The sequence below is a fragment of the Pongo abelii genome, chromosome 12, assembly GCF_028885655.2.
Source record: "Pongo abelii isolate AG06213 chromosome 12, NHGRI_mPonAbe1-v2.0_pri, whole genome shotgun sequence".
NCBI classification, from domain to species: Eukaryota; Metazoa; Chordata; class Mammalia; order Primates; family Hominidae; genus Pongo; species Pongo abelii.
Genome location: NC_071997.2, coordinates 122,089,571 through 122,107,129, shown reverse-complemented (window position 1 = coordinate 122,107,129; position 17,559 = coordinate 122,089,571). Strand labels below are relative to the sequence as shown.

Below are 17,559 nucleotides of genomic sequence, written 5' to 3'. Positions count from 1 at the left end.
CACAAACATGGATGAATAAGAAGCTTAATATCTAGCTGGGAAAGCAGGGGAATTTCCCAAATAAAAAAGGAACTATTTCTGTGAGATACTGGATAGAAAAGATGGAAAAAGTAGGTATGAGGTGTCTTTGAAGCCAAGTAACTGGAAACCATTCCAGGCTTCTTTTTTTCTGTCTTGCTTGAAACACTGTTAAGCTGAACTTAATCCTCATATAAGTAACAAATCTGCATTAAAACTCAAAGAGGCAAGATGACAATAGTCTTTGGAAGTTCACCAAAAACTTATTTGCTCAAGAGAGTCAGGGGCTATTAACTAACACAGAAGTACTGGAATAACATATGCCATCGGCTTTCTTCAGTTTAAAGGCAAAACTAGATCTAATAAAATCTCTTTAGAAAGTTCATTTTCTGGCCAGCGTGGTGGCTCATGCCTGGGATCCCAGCACTTTGGGAGGCGGAGGCACATGGAACACCTGAGGTCAGGAGTTCAAGACCATCCTGCCCAACATGGTGAAACCGTGTCTCTACTAAAAACACAAAAATTAGCTGGGCGTGGTGGTGGATATCTATAATCCCAGCTACTCAGGAGGCTGAGGCAGGAGAATCACCTGAACCCAGGAGACGGAGGCTGCAGTGAGCCGAGATCGCGCCACTGCACTCCAGCCTGGGTGACAGAACGAGACTCTGTATCAGGAAAAAAAAAAAAAATCTTTCTCTTTTTTTTTTGAGTTTTCTTAAACTCCTGTACTCAAGTGATCCTCCCACCTCGGCCTCCTAAAGTGCTGGGATTAGAGATCTAAGGTGTGGCAGCTGGCCTTTTTTACTGCCCAGGAAGAGAAACTTTTGAGAACACACCAGACCTGACACAAGAAACAAAATATAGGCCGGGTGCAGTGGCTCACGCCTGTAATCCCAGCACTTTGGGAGGCCGAGGCAGGCGGATCATGAGGTCAAGAGTTGAGAGCAGCCTGACCAACATGGTGAAACCCCATCTCTACTAAAAATACAAAAATTAGCCGGGTGTGGTGGTGCATGTCTGTAATCCCAGCTACTCAGGAGGCTGAGGCAGGAGAATTGCTTGAACCCGGGAGGCGGAGGTTGCAGTGTGCCGAGATAGCACCATTGCACTCCAGCCTGGGCAACAGAGTGAGACTCCATCTCGAACAAAACAAAACAAAACAAAAATACCCACAAAATATATTACAGCAACTCTCAGCATCTATTCAGATAATCTTGCACTGTATCGCTGGCTGAGCCTACCAAGTATGCCACTTGATAACACAGAAGGGCAAGGCCTCAACATGAAACAGCCTCTGCTCCTTATCTATGTCAGGGATCTCCGTCATCTGAACCACTGCCCCTTCCCTGAGTCTTTATCTGGACATATGCCAAATCGTGAAGTATACTAGGAAAAAAACTTTTCAGCGTTTTGGGCCAAACTGTCTATTGCAACTACTCAATTCTGCTGTTCCAGTGCAAAAGGAGCCGGAGACAATATGTTGACAAACAGGTAGGGCTGTGTTCCAATAAACTAAATTTATAAAAACAGCAGCAGACTGACTGCACTAAAAACATGTACATTTTCATAAGTGAGGAAAACTAAAACAAATTATTATTCAAAGGCAGAAAAGCAGGTGTTTACTCAGGGGGAAAAAAAGGTCTTTCCCTAGAACTTTGGAGCTGGGGAGCCTAGCAGAGACAACGTGTCCAAGGTCACATCTTCGTCTTCAGACGAAGACGAAGATGAGACCTCCAGCCTCAAGATTTGCCAATGACACATATTTACCAAGTATTTGTCTCATATGCTTTATGTGTATTATTTCAATTAAGCTTCTGGTACCTTAAAATAGGTTTGCACATCCCCATTATACAGAGAAGCAAGACACTAAGTACTGTTTAGTTACGATGCTGGAGTATGGAGAAGCCAGCAGCCAGGCCGCCAGGATGGGCTGCTTTCCCAGCTCACACACGACAGATTCTGTACCCCTCATCCCCACCTTCCCTGCCTTCTATTAGCTGGACTCAGGCAAGTCACCGATGACGGACAACTCTTTTACTATGATGTTGATGCTGCCACCTAACCCATGAGCTGGTACTGCTCACATAAAGCAAAACCTAAGATGACAAAGTTCAGTCACTCATATGTTCCATATAAATCTTCAACAAAAATCTTTACCAAATTAGCCATAATTTCAGCTTCAAACAAATTATGCCCAATACTTTTACTAGCACCATGGATCTGGCCCAACCCAGCAACTCTGATTATCTTAAATAGAATAATCTGTTTGTGATATCTTTTTTTTTTTTTCTTGAGACTGAGTCTTGCTCTGCCGCCTAGGCTGGAGTACAATCTCGGCTCACTGCAAGCTCCGCCTTCCGGGTTCACACCATTCTCCTGCCTCAGCTTCCCGAGTAGGTGGGACTACAGGCACCCACCACCGTGCCCAGCTAATTTTTTTTATTTTTAGTAGAGACAGGGTTTCACCGTGTTAGCCAAGATGGTCTCGATCTCCTGACCTCGTGATCCGCCTGTCTCGGCCTTCCAAAGTGCTGGGATTACAGGCATGAGCCACCGTGCCCGGCCCGTTTGTGATATCTTAATTAAATAACAGGACAATTCTCTAAGAGTGTGGTGCCTGTAATCCCAGCTACTTGGGAGGCTGAAGTAGGAGGACTGCCTGAGCCTAGGAATTTGAGTCCAGGCTGGGCAACATAGCAAGACTCTGTCTCTTAAAAAAAAAAAAAAAAAAAAAAAAAAAGGAAAAAAAGAATAGTGTGGCTGAAATAACATTTAGTCTTGGGAGGGTGGAACCTGAATTCTATCTTTAGTTGCCTCAGTGGCTCACAGCAGACATTCACAATTTACTTATCTACAAAACAGAATTTGTGGTCTCCTTTTATTATTGCCAGTTTAGGAGACTAAGACTCTCAAATTACAGAGTCTCCTTTCCCATAGTGGTATGTTAGACCCTTCTCCGACAGCAAAGGGAAGAGAGATTAGAGCAAGAAAATACATGTAGATCTTTATTAAATACAAGTGACTGTAATGAGAAAGACAACAGGGTAGCACAGAACACTATTTTCTATCATTGCTAATGTAGCATAGACCTAAGCAAGCGTTAAGTGATGAGACAAACCTGTGTGACACACATTTCATCTTCAGAATGACTCGGAGGGTGTAGGAATCACTGTGTACCATTTATAGATAATTCAGGTACAATGAGGTTCAGAACCTTGCAGGTAGAGCAGGTTATCAAGCTTGTTAAACAACAGTAGGTTCTTGTCTACCAGCGGAATGAAGTAGCTAGGAAAAGTTCTTACCTTGGTAATCTTCTGGTCTGTTTTTGTTGGATCCAAAAATCTTAATGGTAGGAAATCCCTGAACACCATACTGACCTCCTAGGGAATGATGCTTATCTGCATCAACTGCACCAACTTTGACAACATCCTGTGGAAATGTAAAAGAAATAACAATTTTTCCTTCCGCTAGAGCAGACTCCACAAGAACTCATTATCTGCTTCATATAGACTCAGAAAAAAAATAAAGCACAGGGTGCAGTTTGCAATGAGTCAATAAGGGCTTTAGCCTTGAACACCAGAAGAGAATCTAAATGGAATGATGGGGGAGATCAAAGTTAGCCCATGGAGGGAACTCTGCAGCTCACAGAATTGGCAGGGCTGAGAGTAACTGTCATTTATCTGGGAAACAGAATAAACAAAAACAGGCAATGTAAGCATTTAAATGTGTATTATCCCCTTGTTCTCAGTATGATTTTGACAACAGAACCAGTATTTTCAACTTTGATATGCAAACTAGCTTCCCATTGAACATTAAACCATCTGCATACTTACTTAAACATACACAGGTGAATATGGACATCTTAGAAACTTACTGTAAAAAAAAGTTTTGTAAGCCTTTTGCATTCCTAAGAAACTTACTTTTAATGCAGTTGCTGCTTTCTTCCATTCTGGTGTTAATCTTTGACAGTGACCACACCTTTTGGGGGAAGACAATACAAAGCAACCGTTAAAGCCTTTGATTCTCAATTCAAAAAAATCAAAAATTCAATTAAAAAACCCCATCAATGGTCTATTGAATGAGATGCCTGCAAAGAGGACAAGCACAAACAAAACAGGATCAAGGCCGGGCACGGTGGCTCACGCCTGTGAATCTCCAGTACTTTGGGAGGCCGAGGAGGGAGGATCACTTGAGTTCAGGAGTTTGAGACCAGCCTGGCTAACATGGTGAAACCCCGTCTCTAATAAAAACACAAAAATTAGCCAGGCACGGTGGTGCATGCTTGTAATCCTAGCTACTGGGGAGGCTGAGGCACAAGAATCACGTGAACCCAGGAGGCAGAGGTTACGTGAGCTGAGATCATGCTGCTACACTCCAGCCTGGGCAACAGAGTGAGATTATGTCTCAAAAAAATAAAATAAAAATAAAATAAGTAAGTAAAATAGGATCAGCAACCTGGATGAGCTCACCATTTTATTATCTTACAACAATCACTTTTCATATCATCCTAATAAAAAAGCTTCCAGCCGGGTGCAGTGGCTCATGCCTGACTTTGGGAGGCCGAGGCAGGAAGATCACTTGAACTCAGGAGTTAAGACCAGCCTGGCCAACATGGTGACACCCTGTCTCTACTAAAAATACAAAAATTAGCTGGGCATGGTGGCACATGCCTGTAATCTTAGCTATTGGGGAGGCTGAGGAAGGGGAATCACTTGAACTTGGGATGCAGTGAGCTGAGATTGTGCCACTGCACTCCAGCCTGGGCAACACAGCAAGACTCTGTCCCCAAAAAAAAAAAAAAAAGCTTCCGAATTACTGCTCAATTAAATCACATTTAAACTCTATAATTTATAACTCTACACCTCAACAAGCCCTTTAGAATCCATCTGGTCCAATGTGCTTCACTGTGTGGAGCTGAAAGCCTAGGCAAAATGCAGATTCTTGGGGTCCACAAACCCAAACTTCCTAGTGGAGGAAGTGCATTTTATTAAGTTCTATTAGTGATTCTTAAACCTACTGAGGTTTGATAGTCTCTAATCTAGTTCAACTTTTTAATTTTATAGATGAGGTATCTGGCCTAGATCAACTATGCTTACATCTCAATACTCTCTGGGTCCCGCAAATTGCTTCTGGACTTCGAAACACATACATAAACCTACGTTAGTGAGTCAAACAAGCCGAAATGTATGACGTGACACCACAAGATGGTGATGTGAGTGAGTGAGGTGGGGGGAGGCAGGGAAAGCGGAAGAGAGTGGGGAGAGGAGGAGAGAAGAGAACACAAGGAAAAACAACCTTAACCTTGTAGGTACTATTATTGGGAAATACAACACAGAAAAGTGCTTCTAAAAAATTACATGTGCATGGCCGGGTGCGGCGGCTCACGCCTGTAATCCCAGCACTTTGGGAGGCCGAGGTGGGCAGATCACGAGGTCAGGAGATCGAGACCATCCTGGCTAACACGGTGAAACCCTGTCTCTACTAAAAAATACAAAAAATTAGCCGGGAGTGGTGGCGGGCGCCTGTAGTCCCAGCTACTCGGGAGGCTGAGGCAGGAGAATGGCATGAACCCGGGAGGTGGAGCTTGCAGTGAGCTGAGATCGCACCACTGCACTCCAGCCTGGGGGACAGAGCGAGACTCCATCTCAAAAAAAAAAATTACACGTGCGGACCTGTTAGCACTTACCACTCATTGAGGTTGTAGGTAGCTATACTGTTTATTTTTATTGCTGTGTAACGTTCACTGTATGCAGATACCATAGTTTATCCATTGGTGATTTGATGCATTTTTAAAAACAAAGTAAATTATCTTCTAATTAGGTCTCTAAGGACCAAATGCACAAATGCTAAGTGCCAGCACCATGATGAAAACACTTTATAGATGATTTCATTTAATCAGCATGAAGCTGAGGGCAGGTCCTCTTGTTATTTCATTTTACAGATGATGGAATTGATGTTGAGAAGAAATTTACCCAATATCACAGCCATCCAGTGTCAGAGCTGCCTGACAAGTTTTTGATTCCAAATACTACAATCATACAGGTAGAAGTTGTAATCATTATGTAATTGCGTATCGGGGCCTAGACTCAATCCCAATATCTGAAGTTAGGATCTTTCAGGGGAATGTCCTGAAATGCTACTTCTACGTATTTACATACAGTATGTTTTGTTGTTTAGGTGAGATACTCAAAAATTAAAAGTCAGATTTTTACAGGGTTTTGTGCCTCTTTAATTTCAGTTTATCTAAGAAAAGAGGACTAAATTCAGAGACTGTCAGAGTTCATCCTTTCTTCTATTTGATCTGCACCTACATCACAATGCCACATACATAGAAATATGGCATACAGTCTACCCATGGGTTCTGCACCCAGGGTCCAGACTCCCAAAGGGCTGGTGGATAAAAATTTAGGGAATCCCTTTTAGGAAAAGAAAAAAAAAAAAAAAAAGAATAAATCTGAAGCCAAGGTGGCCTTTTAGGAAAAATTTAGGGGAGGGAGTCTATGCATTTGGATGAAAAAAAGTCTTTATTTTCACTAATCTGTAATCGAAATTTAGAATTTCCTTACGAATGTAAACAACACTCCATAGTCAATTATTGTGACTTTATCATGAATAAAAATCACAGCTGTTTTCGTGATCGCCAGTATAGTTGTTGCAGGTATCTTCAAACATCATTTATGCCCATTACTATTCAGAATTATTGCAGCTGTCAAGCCTGCTACTAGATCTTGGTACCAGTTTAGCATCCCCATTCTAAAAACCCACAACCTGAAATGTTCCAACATTCAAAACTTTCTAAGCGCCAACATGACACTCACAGGAAATGGTCACTGGAGCATTTCAGATTTTGTATTCTCAGATTAGGGATGCTCTACAGCTAAGTATTATGCAAATCTTCCAAAATCTGAAAAAATCCGAAATCAGAAACACTTCTGCTCCCAAGCATTTCAGATAAGAGATGTTCAACCTGTACTTACTGTCCTTTTAAAGTACTATATTAACATCAAAATTTTAGTATTTCAATAATCATATTTCCATACTTCAGGGTTTTTTTTGTGATCCTATAAGCTTTATTTAAACATGTAAAGGTTTGATTTTTTTTTTTTTCTTTTTTAAAGGAGAGCTTTTTTTTTTCTTTTTTTGAGACAGGCTCTCACTGTTGCCCAGGCTGCAGTGCAGTGGCACAATCACAGGTCACTGCAGCCTCTACCTCCCAGGCTCAGGTGATCGTCCCACCTCAGCCTCCTGAGTAGCTGGGACCACAAGTGCACAGCACCACGTCTGGGTAATTTCTCTGTTTCTTTTCTTTTTATTTTTATAGCGATGGGGTCTTGCCACATTGCCCAGGCTGGCCTCGAACTCTGGTGCTCAAGCAATCCACCCACCTTGGTCTCCCAAAGTGCTGAAATTATAATCGTGAGCCGTCATGCCTGACCGTAGAAGTTTTATTATAAGAATCCAAGGCCTTCACCAACGTGCCAAAGGAATCCAAGCACAAAAGGAAGTTAAAAAGCACCTGCCTGACCCGGTGCAGTGGCTCACAGCTGTAATTCCAGCACTTTGCGAGGCCGAGACAGGCGAACTGCTTGAGCCCTGGAGTTAGAGACCAGCTTGGACAACATGGTGAAATTCCGTCTCTATAAAAAATACAAAAATTAGCCAGGCGTGGTGGTACATGCCCGTAGTACCAGCGCTGGGGAGACTGAGGTGGGAGGATTGCCTGAGAAATCAAGGCTGTGGTGAGCCGTGATCATGCCGCTGCACTCAAGCCTGGGAGAAAGTGAGACTCTGTCTCTCAAAAAAAGCGCTTGCTCTAATCAGACATTCTCTCACCCAGACACCACAAAGTAAAACTCTGCCAGTATAATAATTATTAACTAGTGGATCTAGATCCTGCCTTCTCAATTATGCTGTCTTGTGGAGTTTTCTCTTGTACGGTCGCTCTCAGAAACAAGGTAAATTACCTATGCCATATATGATAAGCTTGTGAAAACCACATACAGAGACATTTAACAGTACAACAGTTTGTACAATTACTATATGTATTTGCTAGTATAATTGAGCTAATCCACACAGAATTAGCATTTGGACTGAACACATAAATACCAGAGCATTTAAAAATAGTAAAGGCATTAGGTGGACAGGACACACAATGTGGCAGCATCCACTTTGAAAATAGAGCGTTTTTACCTCCATTTGCTACACTAAGCATGAAGTAAAATGGTCCATGAGGACTGGTGGTTAGTTTCTAAAACTCAGTTTCAAAGAAAAAAGTTAAAGTGAGAAAGGAAAAACTTTCTCAGGCATACCCTAAAATGTACCCATCAGGTTCTAATATCCCTCACTTAAGCTTACAAAGCCTTGTTCACGTGTCAAAGGACTCCTTGAGATTTCAGATCACCACACAGTTCTTCACAGACACACAGCTGGCTAGGGTTTGGTTCTCCTTTCAGGATACTCGTGGCCTGCTGGTTTACAGCAGAGGCAGCCTCATATACATCTTGCACAGTTTCCACTCTTCTATTTGGTGTTTTTTTTTGCATTAAATGATTTAATCACACAAATAACTAGTGCAATGTTGTACTTTTGACTGTATGTAATTTTGTGCCATTAGTTTCAATGGTGATAATGTTTTTACCCCACAAGGGTTTTTCCAGTATTGAATGTAAGGCAAGAAAAAAATTTTTAAATTAAACCAGATTTTCTAACTACATTTTTTCAGGAAATAATTCTCTTCAAGAAACAGAATGAAGTTAATCACTGGCCCCTCCATTTTATTTGCTCAAGATTCCTTCCTCATAAAATTAGTTTTCCTTCCACACGCATCACCTCATCAAAAGATAGATCTTCCTTAACAACAGACTAGATACTTTGCATTTCCCATTTCCCTCTTCTCTACTTCTTTTAAACAAACACTAAGCTAAACTAGATGACTTAATAAAATCAGATTTTTATACAGCATTTTCTCCAATTTCAGAAAGTACTATAAATAATCGACAACTATTTTATAATACTTACCATGGAGCATAGAATTCTACAAGCCACAAACTATCACTCTGAATAACTTCTCGGTTGAAATTTGATGGAGTTAATTCGATCACATCGTCACTAGAGGAATATAGACCATTCACTTCCAGAAAGAAGGCACAGCTCACCAGACCTGAAGTAACAAAAGTGCACCATTAACAGCACTGTTCACTCTTTGACTGGAAATCCTGGGGAACCAGAGTCCTCTTCAACTGACCAGGGCCCTTCACACAGGAGGACGGCCTAGTTCCGGCCCCTCTGCCCTCCCTGCTGCAGTTGGAGCCTCTGGAATTTCATTCCCATTGCTGCAACGCTGAGCAAGAAAGGAATGGACGGTCCCCACTCCCACTCCTTGGGCTGCATTGGAAAAAGGCTGAAGCATTATTCTTAGTGGCTTTCATGTATCAACGTCTTTGTTCTTTACAACCACTCCACGAGGCAGTACTACTATCATTTTATGGCGTGGACACTGACAAATTGGGAGGTCACTTCTGCCTGCGTAACCTTGGGCAATCACACAGCAATCACCCCTCATGTTATTCAGTTGCAATTATTAGCATGTTATCTTTATTAAAATATCTTTTTGAAGGGAAAAATAATTATTGTCTTTTCCACTAAATTGTGACTCTTTCAAGGGCAACGGTAATTTATTTATTTTTTGAGATGGAGTTTCGCTCTTGTTGTCCAGGCTGGAGTGCAATGGCACGATCTCGGCTCACCGCAACCTCTGCCTCCCGGGTTCAAGCGATTCTCCTGCCTCAGCCTCCCAAGTAGCTGGGATTACAGGCATGCACCACCACGCCTGGCTACTTTTGTATTTTTAGTAGAGACTGGGTTTCTCCGTGTTGGTTAGGCTGCTCTCGAACTCCTGACCTCAGGTGATCTGCCTGCCTCAGCCTCCCAAAGTGCTGGGATTACAGGCATAAGCCAAGGCGCCCGGCCAATGTTTATTTTTATAAATAGTTTTATTTCTGTTAATATTATCCATAACACATTATCAGAAAAATTTTTCATGTGAACAACCTTATAAAGAAAGGATACAGTGTCGACTGTATCGCTGACCACACAGTTCTGCCACATTGTGGATCAAGAGCATTTTCATTAGCAACTCTGGAAACTTAAATGCAATTTACAACAATAATTTAGGAAAACAAATTCTGAACTGACTTACCAGTATCTTAAGAACCCAAAAGTTCTCTGAAATGGCATTACTACCAAAATTTCACCTTTTAAATTTACATATACAGTCACATCCACAGGGTCAAGGAGAGAACACATATATGAGGGTGGTCCTGTGGATTATAATGGAGCTAAAATATCCTATCACTTTGTGATGCCTTGATAACTCTGACCCTGCATAGACCTAGGCTAATGTGCGTGTTTGTGTCCTGGTTTTTGTGGGTTTTTTTTTTTTTTTGAGACGGAGTCTTGCTCTGTTGTCCAGGCTGGAGTGCATTGGCATTATCTCGGCTCACCGCAAGCGCAAGCTCCGCCACCTGGGTTCACACCATTCTCCTGCCTCAGCCTCCCGAGTAGCCAGGACTACAGGCACCTGCCACCACGCCTGGCTAATTTTTTGTATTTTTAGTAGAGATGGGGTTTCACTGTGTTAGCCAGGATGGTCTCGATCTCCTGACCTTGTGATCCGCCCGCCTCGGCCTCCCAAAGTGCTGGGATTACAGGCGTGAGCCACCGCGCCCGGCCCTGTGTCCTAGTTTTTGACAAAAAAGTTTAAAAAAGTAAAACAAACAAACTTTAAAAACAGAAAAAAACCTTACAGAATACGGATATAAAAGAAAATACTGACCAGGTGCTATGGGTCATGCTTGTAATCCCAGCACTTTGGGAGGCCAAGGCAGGCAGATCGCTTGAGCTCAGAAATTCAAGACCAGCCTGGGCAACATAGTGAGACCCCCCTCTAAAAAAAGTACAAAAATTAGCCAGGCATGGTGGTGCATGCCTATAGTCCTAGCTACTCGAGAGGCTGAGGTGGGAGGATCACTGAGCCCAGGGAGGTCAAGGCTACAGGTGCAGTAGGCTGTGATGCGCCACTCACTCCAGCCTGATAGAGCGAGACCCTGTCTCAAAAAAAAAAAGAGAGAAAATATTTTTGTACTGTTGTTTTGTACAATGTGTTTTAAGGTAAGTGTTTTTACAAGAGCCAAAAAGTTAAAAAAAAAAAAATTAAGTTTAGAAAGTAAAATGTTGACCAGACGCCATGGCTCACACCTATAATCCCAACACTTTGGAGGCCAAGGTGGGTGGACTGCTTGAGGCCAGCAGTTCAAAACCAGGCTGGCCAACATAGAATAGCAAAACCACATCTCCTTAAAAAAAAAAAAGAAAGAAAGAAAGAAAGAAAAATGTTACAGTAAATTAAGGTTAATCTATTATCCAAGAAATAACATTTTTAGAGCAACCCCCAGTCATGCAAGCTGCACTCATGGTAAATGTCCTATACAGGTGTACCATTCTTAATCTTTTATATCATATTTTTACTGCACCTTTTCTATGTTTAGATACACAAATGCTTACCATTGTGTTACAACTGCATACAATATTCAGTGCAGTAACATGCCGAACAGATTTGTAACCTAAGAGAAATAAGCTATACCACGTAGCCTAGGTTTTTAGTAAGTTATGCCATCCAGGTTTGTATTAAGTACACGCTGATTGATGTTTTTCACAATGAATAAATCGTCTGATACAATAGAAATTAAAGAAATTTCTATTCCTGTCTTTTCAGCATCTCTGAAGTTGATCATAATTCAGATCATATCTCTAATGTTAAGCAACACATGACTATATACAAAAATTTGCTAATTACCTCTAGAACAAGGTAAATAATGGAATATCCTCAGACTGTTCTTGACTTCAACAAGAATGTCTTCCTATTTGCATCATGCTGGCTTTTGGATTGAAATAAATACACTTTTTTATTTTTTTTGAGAGAGGGTCTTGCTCTGTCATCCAGACTGGAGTGCAATGGTGCAAACGCAGCTCCCTGCAGCAGCCCAGACCTCCTGGGCTCAAGTGATCCTCTCACCTCAGCAACCCCAGTAGCTGGGACTACAGGTGCATCCCTGGCTAACTTTTAAGTTTTTTGTAGAGACAGGCTCTCCCTGTGTTGCCCAGGCTGGTCTCAAGTGATCCTCCTGCCTCTGCCTCCCAAAGTGCTGGGATTACATCTATGAGTGACCACGCCAGGCCAAAATATACTTACAATGTTAACGAAATTTCTATCTACTCCTGTCTTTTCAGCATCTCTGAAGTTGATCATATCATTTCTTCCTTTTAACTTGTTGATATAGCAAATTATAAGTGAGACTGGCCTGTGTTCTCAAGTAGTGTGTGTACATGCCATCTTAGCTACATTTTCACATGCTTGTTTCATAACTAGAATTTGGAAGATTTCAAATGGACCTTTTTGGAATAACTAAATGGTACATTTCTTCTGGAAGGAGTATACACCATTGTTCACTGTTTTACTGCTAAATCCTCCATCATACAACACGCTCAATTTTTCAAATCACTTTCAAATATGTTAGATCACTTAATTTTTGACAGCATTACTAACTAGAAAGTAGGAATTATCCCCATTTTGTAAATAAAGGTCTAGATCAAATCGCCCATCTATGGTCATACATGTAAGGGGCAGGGCAGCTCTCCATTTCCAAGCTTTTCCTATTACACCATGCTGTCTTTTTAGTACTCAAGATAAAGTGGTTCTGTACGCTATAGGTATGAATGAACAATTATGGTATTCAAGATTTACACTGCATTTGAATCACAGATATGGCCAATACTGTAAGAACTTATAAAACTGTGAACTATACTAATAGTGAAGCCACTGAAGGGTTATCATTCAGAGGAAATAATAGATTTATGCTTTCTAGAAAGAGTATTCCAGTTGCCATGTGGAAGGCGGATTGGCAGAATTATCCAGAGTGGTGTCACATAAACCAAGATACATGTGGAAGGGTCCACACTAACAAATGCTACTGGGAGATAAAGCAGCAAAGACTAAAAACCATCTGTTGAGTGGATTTAGTGACAAAGAAGTCACTGGGAGCCCTGGCAGTTGTGGTGGAGTGAAAATAACAGGCATGCAGTCTGCAGAAGGTTGGAGAGAATACAGGTAACTCTTTAAGCAGGTTTCATTATAGAGACCAGAGGCAGGCAAATGTAGAAAACAAGGAAGGTTTTCTTTAAAGATGGGAGTTATCTAGGAGAGGAAGACATATGCAGTGGGACTGGCCAAAGATAAAATACAGGGAGTATCTGAATAAAATGCCCAGAGTCAGAGGAGGAGCAGGAACCCAGTCAGTGATGGAGTAGCCTTTGATAGGATGATCTCCTTTTCCATTTCAAGAGGTGGGAAAGGATGCCTGTGAACGGAGGCCAGGCTAACCAAAGTGGGGCTGCTCCCTCAGTAACACTGTTGTCCAGCATGATAGCCACTAGCTACACGTGGCTACCCCAAACTAAGATGTGCTGGTAAAAAGCACACTGAATTCTGAAGACTTAATGGAGGGAAAAATGTAATCTCATTATTCTTTTTTTTTTTTGAGACGGCGTCTCACTCAGCTGCCCAGGCTGGAGTGCAGTGGTGCAATCTTGGCTCACTGCAACCACTGTCTCCTCGGTTCAAGCGATTCTCCCGTCTCAGGATTACAGGTACCAGCCATCATGCCCGGCTAATTTTTGTATTTTAGTAGAGATGGGGTTTCACCATGTTGGCCAGGCTGGTCTTGAACTCCTGACCTCAGGTGATCCACCCACCTCGGCCTCCCAAAGTGTGAGGATTACAGGCGTGAGCCACCGTGCTCGGCCTCAATATTATTTTTCATTTTGAAAACACATGTTGAAATGATCTTAGATATACTGAGTAAATATATTAATTTCACCTGTTTCTTTTGGCCATTTTAAATGTAGCTACTAGAAAATTTAAAATTACATACATGTTTGCATTATATTTCTATTGGATGGCACTGCTCATTAATCTTTTCACTGCTGCAGAAAAGGTGAAGTAGAGTTTGTCATGTTTGACAAAGCAAGTAAATCAAGAACATAAGCACTGACAGTCCTAACTCTGAATAAGCTTGAAAGTAAGACTAAGGCTGGGTGTGGTGGCTCAGGCCTGTAATCCCAGAACTTTGGGAGGACGAGGCGGGTGGATAACCTGAGCCCAGGAGTTTGAGACCAGCCTGGGCAACATGGCAAAACTCCATCTCTTGTAGAGAAAAAATATAAAATACAAAAATGCAAAAATTACCTGGGTGTGGTAGGGTGCATCTGTAGTCACAGCTACTCCAGAGGCTGATGTGGGAGGATCGCTTGAGCCTGGGAGGCAGAGTGAGACCCGGTCTCAAAAAAAAAAAAAAAAAAAAAAAACAACAACAAAAAACCAAAAATAGGATAATCTTCTACAGAGATGTACTACTTTTAAAGAACTTTATCTTTTTTGTAAAAATCTATATGAATTTGGTACTTGCTCAGTACACTGAGCCTATTGTGAAATTTTCAAAAATGGAAAAGCAAAAGAGTAAGTTACAGATATTTGCTACTTAAGAATTTTAAAATTACTCCAATGTAACCATTTTTAATGGCTGAACCATTTAGTCAATCCACTACTGACTGAATTTTGATTGTTTCCAATTTTTCACTAACAGCCCAGCACGGAAAATTCTTGTATTTTCCTCCTCCCCTCAAACTAGTATGACTGTTTCCTCAAGACAAATTCTTACAAGACAGATCTGGGAGTATGGCTAACATTCTGAGATACCTGTCACACTATGCTCCAGAAACTGGGATCTTTATTTCTGGCGAGACAAAACAGTAACACTTGCGTGACTCTGTATCAGGTATTTTTCTAAACATTTGGCATATATTAAGTCATTTAAGAACCCTATGTGGTATGTGTCATGGTGCCCATTATTTCACAGACCAAGAAACTTTAACACAGAAAGGATAACTTACCTAAAATCATATAATTAGATAGACCCAAATTTCTAACCGAAGGGCTGGAGAATGCAGGGGTATAATCCACAGAGCATCATTAGGTAGACTGTGGCAGAATTAGGTACTTTCACTTCTCTTTGCCAACCAAGGACAGCAATAACGTCAGTCCTCTCCTCTTCACGCTGTTACAAGCAGGCTGCAGTCACCAGAACAGACCAGGGTTTTTCACCTTAGGTATGTGCTTCCCTTTCCACACAAAGACGCTCTTTACTGACAGTATTAAGATAGACTTGGGTTATTCTTTTTTCTAGTAATGGTGACAGACCTTTGTTTGTCTTTAAATTTTGCCTAGTTCTCACAAGAGCCTCCTCTGCTTGTACATGGCTACCCAATGAAAATGCCGTGTTGATTAAGGTTTGAGACTAAAATTCCTAAAAAGGCAATGTGACCTAGCAGGGTTACAAGAAAACCTAACATACTACTGAGAAAGAACAGACAAAAGATGTGGACATTCTGAATGCATAAAAGTAGCCAACAACTACCTTCAACCCCCAAGAACACAAAAAACCCTGGGCTCACTTAAGATGACAAAGTAGGTCAATGCTGACCAATGATGTTCTGTTTCTAAAATTCACATCACCATTCCACTCAGTGATAATGAACACCAATGGGAAACTGGACCATCCGAGTGAGTGTCTAGAATCTCTGTGAGCAGATGGCTCTGCCATCTGTGGTTTTCCATTCCTCCATGGCAGTTAAGGATGTTATAAATTCACATCAGTAACATCTCTGTCCCACATCTGCTAGGAGGAGTCTACGGTCCCAGAGCAGTCATCTAGAAACCAAGAGGTTTCCCAAAAAGGCTGCCATTTATTAAAATGAGTTAATTAATAGACTCACGGACTCTTTCAGGGTCTAGTATGAATTCACTCACAGGAAACTAAACAGACTAAACGCGTTTCCCCTCATCTACTCTCTCCACTGTAATATGGCAAATATTTACATCTCTTTAAACATGTACTAGCTGGTCCAGGTGACTGACACTTGTAATCCCAGGATTTTGGGAGGTTGAGGAGGGAGGATCACTTGAGGCCCGGAGTTTGAGACCAACCTGGGCAATACAATGAGACCCTGACTCTACAAAAAATTTAAAAATTAGCCGGGTGTGGTGACATGTGCCTGGATCCCTTGAGACCAGGAGTTCCAGGCTGCAGTGAACTATGATGGAAACCCTGCACTCCAGCCTAGAAGACAGAGCAACACCGTGTCTCAAAAAACAGAAAGACCTGTACTAACTCATTAATCCTCAGGACAACCCTAAGGGAGTACTATTATCAGTCCCTAAAACGGTGAACGCCGTTGAAAAGGCACTGGCACAGAGTGGTTAAGTAACTTGCTCCAAGTCACAGAGCCAGTAAATAGGGGGCAGGTGGTCTGAGGCCAGAGCCAAGGTTAAGGACTCTCAGAGCCAAGGCTGTGACCAAGGCGAGTCCGGCAAGGACAGGACCCTCGGCCTCGCCCACTAAGAAGCAGACATTTACAGAATTCCTAAGACGCCGGGTTCCATTTCGTTTTTAAGGAGTCCGATCACATGTGAAGCGCCCCTGCGTCTTAAGCCCAGCTTTTGGAAGGCACTGTCCCTTTCTAAGGCAACTATGGATCCTTATTTCAGGACTGAGATTTAACATTTCAGTTTTTTGTTTTTGAGACAGAGTTTCACTCTTGTTGCCCAGGCTAGAGTGGTGCGATCTCGGCTCACTGCAACCTCCGCCTCCTGGGGGTTCAGGAGATTCTCCTGCTTCAGCCTTCTGAGTAGCTGGGATCACACGCGCGCGCCACCACGCCCGGCTAATTTTGTATTTTTAGTAGAGACGGGGTTTCGCCATGTTGGTCAGGCTGGTCTCGAACTCCTGACCTCAGATGATCCACCCGCTTCGGCCTTCCAAAGTGCTGGGATTACAGGTGTAAGCCACCGCGCCCGGCTTAACATTTCAGTTTTTAAAAGTAGGAGCTGCATAAAACAGGTGGCAGAAACAAGCTGCAGTGCAGGGCGCTCGCCATCCTCCGTCCCCATGCACGAGCTCGAGAGGAGCCCAGAACCAGCTCCCCTGCGACTCGCCGGAAATACTGACCCCCTCCCCGGGATGCGGCCGGGGCTGGGCTCCGCGGCTCTCCCGCCCGGCCCTGGACCCCGCGCCCGGCTCCAGCGCACGAGGCTCCCGCCCCCCGCGGCTGCGGAAGCCCCTCCCCACGGGCGCCCGAGTCTCCCGCGCACCCGCATCTCCGCCGGGGCAACCTCGCAGCTCCTCCGGACGCCGAGGCCCGCGCCTCCCGCCCGCAAGGCCCACTTCCGGCCGCCTCCAGGTCGCGGCCCGCCGGGGAACGGCCTAGAGATTCGAAACCTTTCAGGCCGACCCCAACTCGCCCGCCTCCCGCCGCCAGCCGCCGGCCCGCACCTACCGAGCACCAGGAGAGCCATGCTGAGCGCCGGGCTACGTGCAGTCCCCACAGCCGCCGCCGCTTCAGCCCTGCCGCGTGCCACACGCCGCGCCC

At 43.0% G+C, this 17,559-nt stretch overlaps 1 protein-coding gene across 1 annotated transcript in view; it reads right to left on the bottom strand.

The window, feature by feature from the left end:
- The window catches only part of PDIA6 (protein disulfide isomerase family A member 6), a 27,938-nt gene extending 10,379 nt beyond the window's left edge, over window positions 1–17,559 (bottom strand). Inside the window, 4 exon segments of the mRNA NM_001133011.1 lie at window positions 3,321–3,447; window positions 3,939–3,996; window positions 9,037–9,178; window positions 17,467–17,559. Coding sequence (NP_001126483.1) covers window positions 3,321–3,447; window positions 3,939–3,996; window positions 9,037–9,178; window positions 17,467–17,485 — 346 coding nt within the window. The 5' untranslated portion in view covers window positions 17,486–17,559.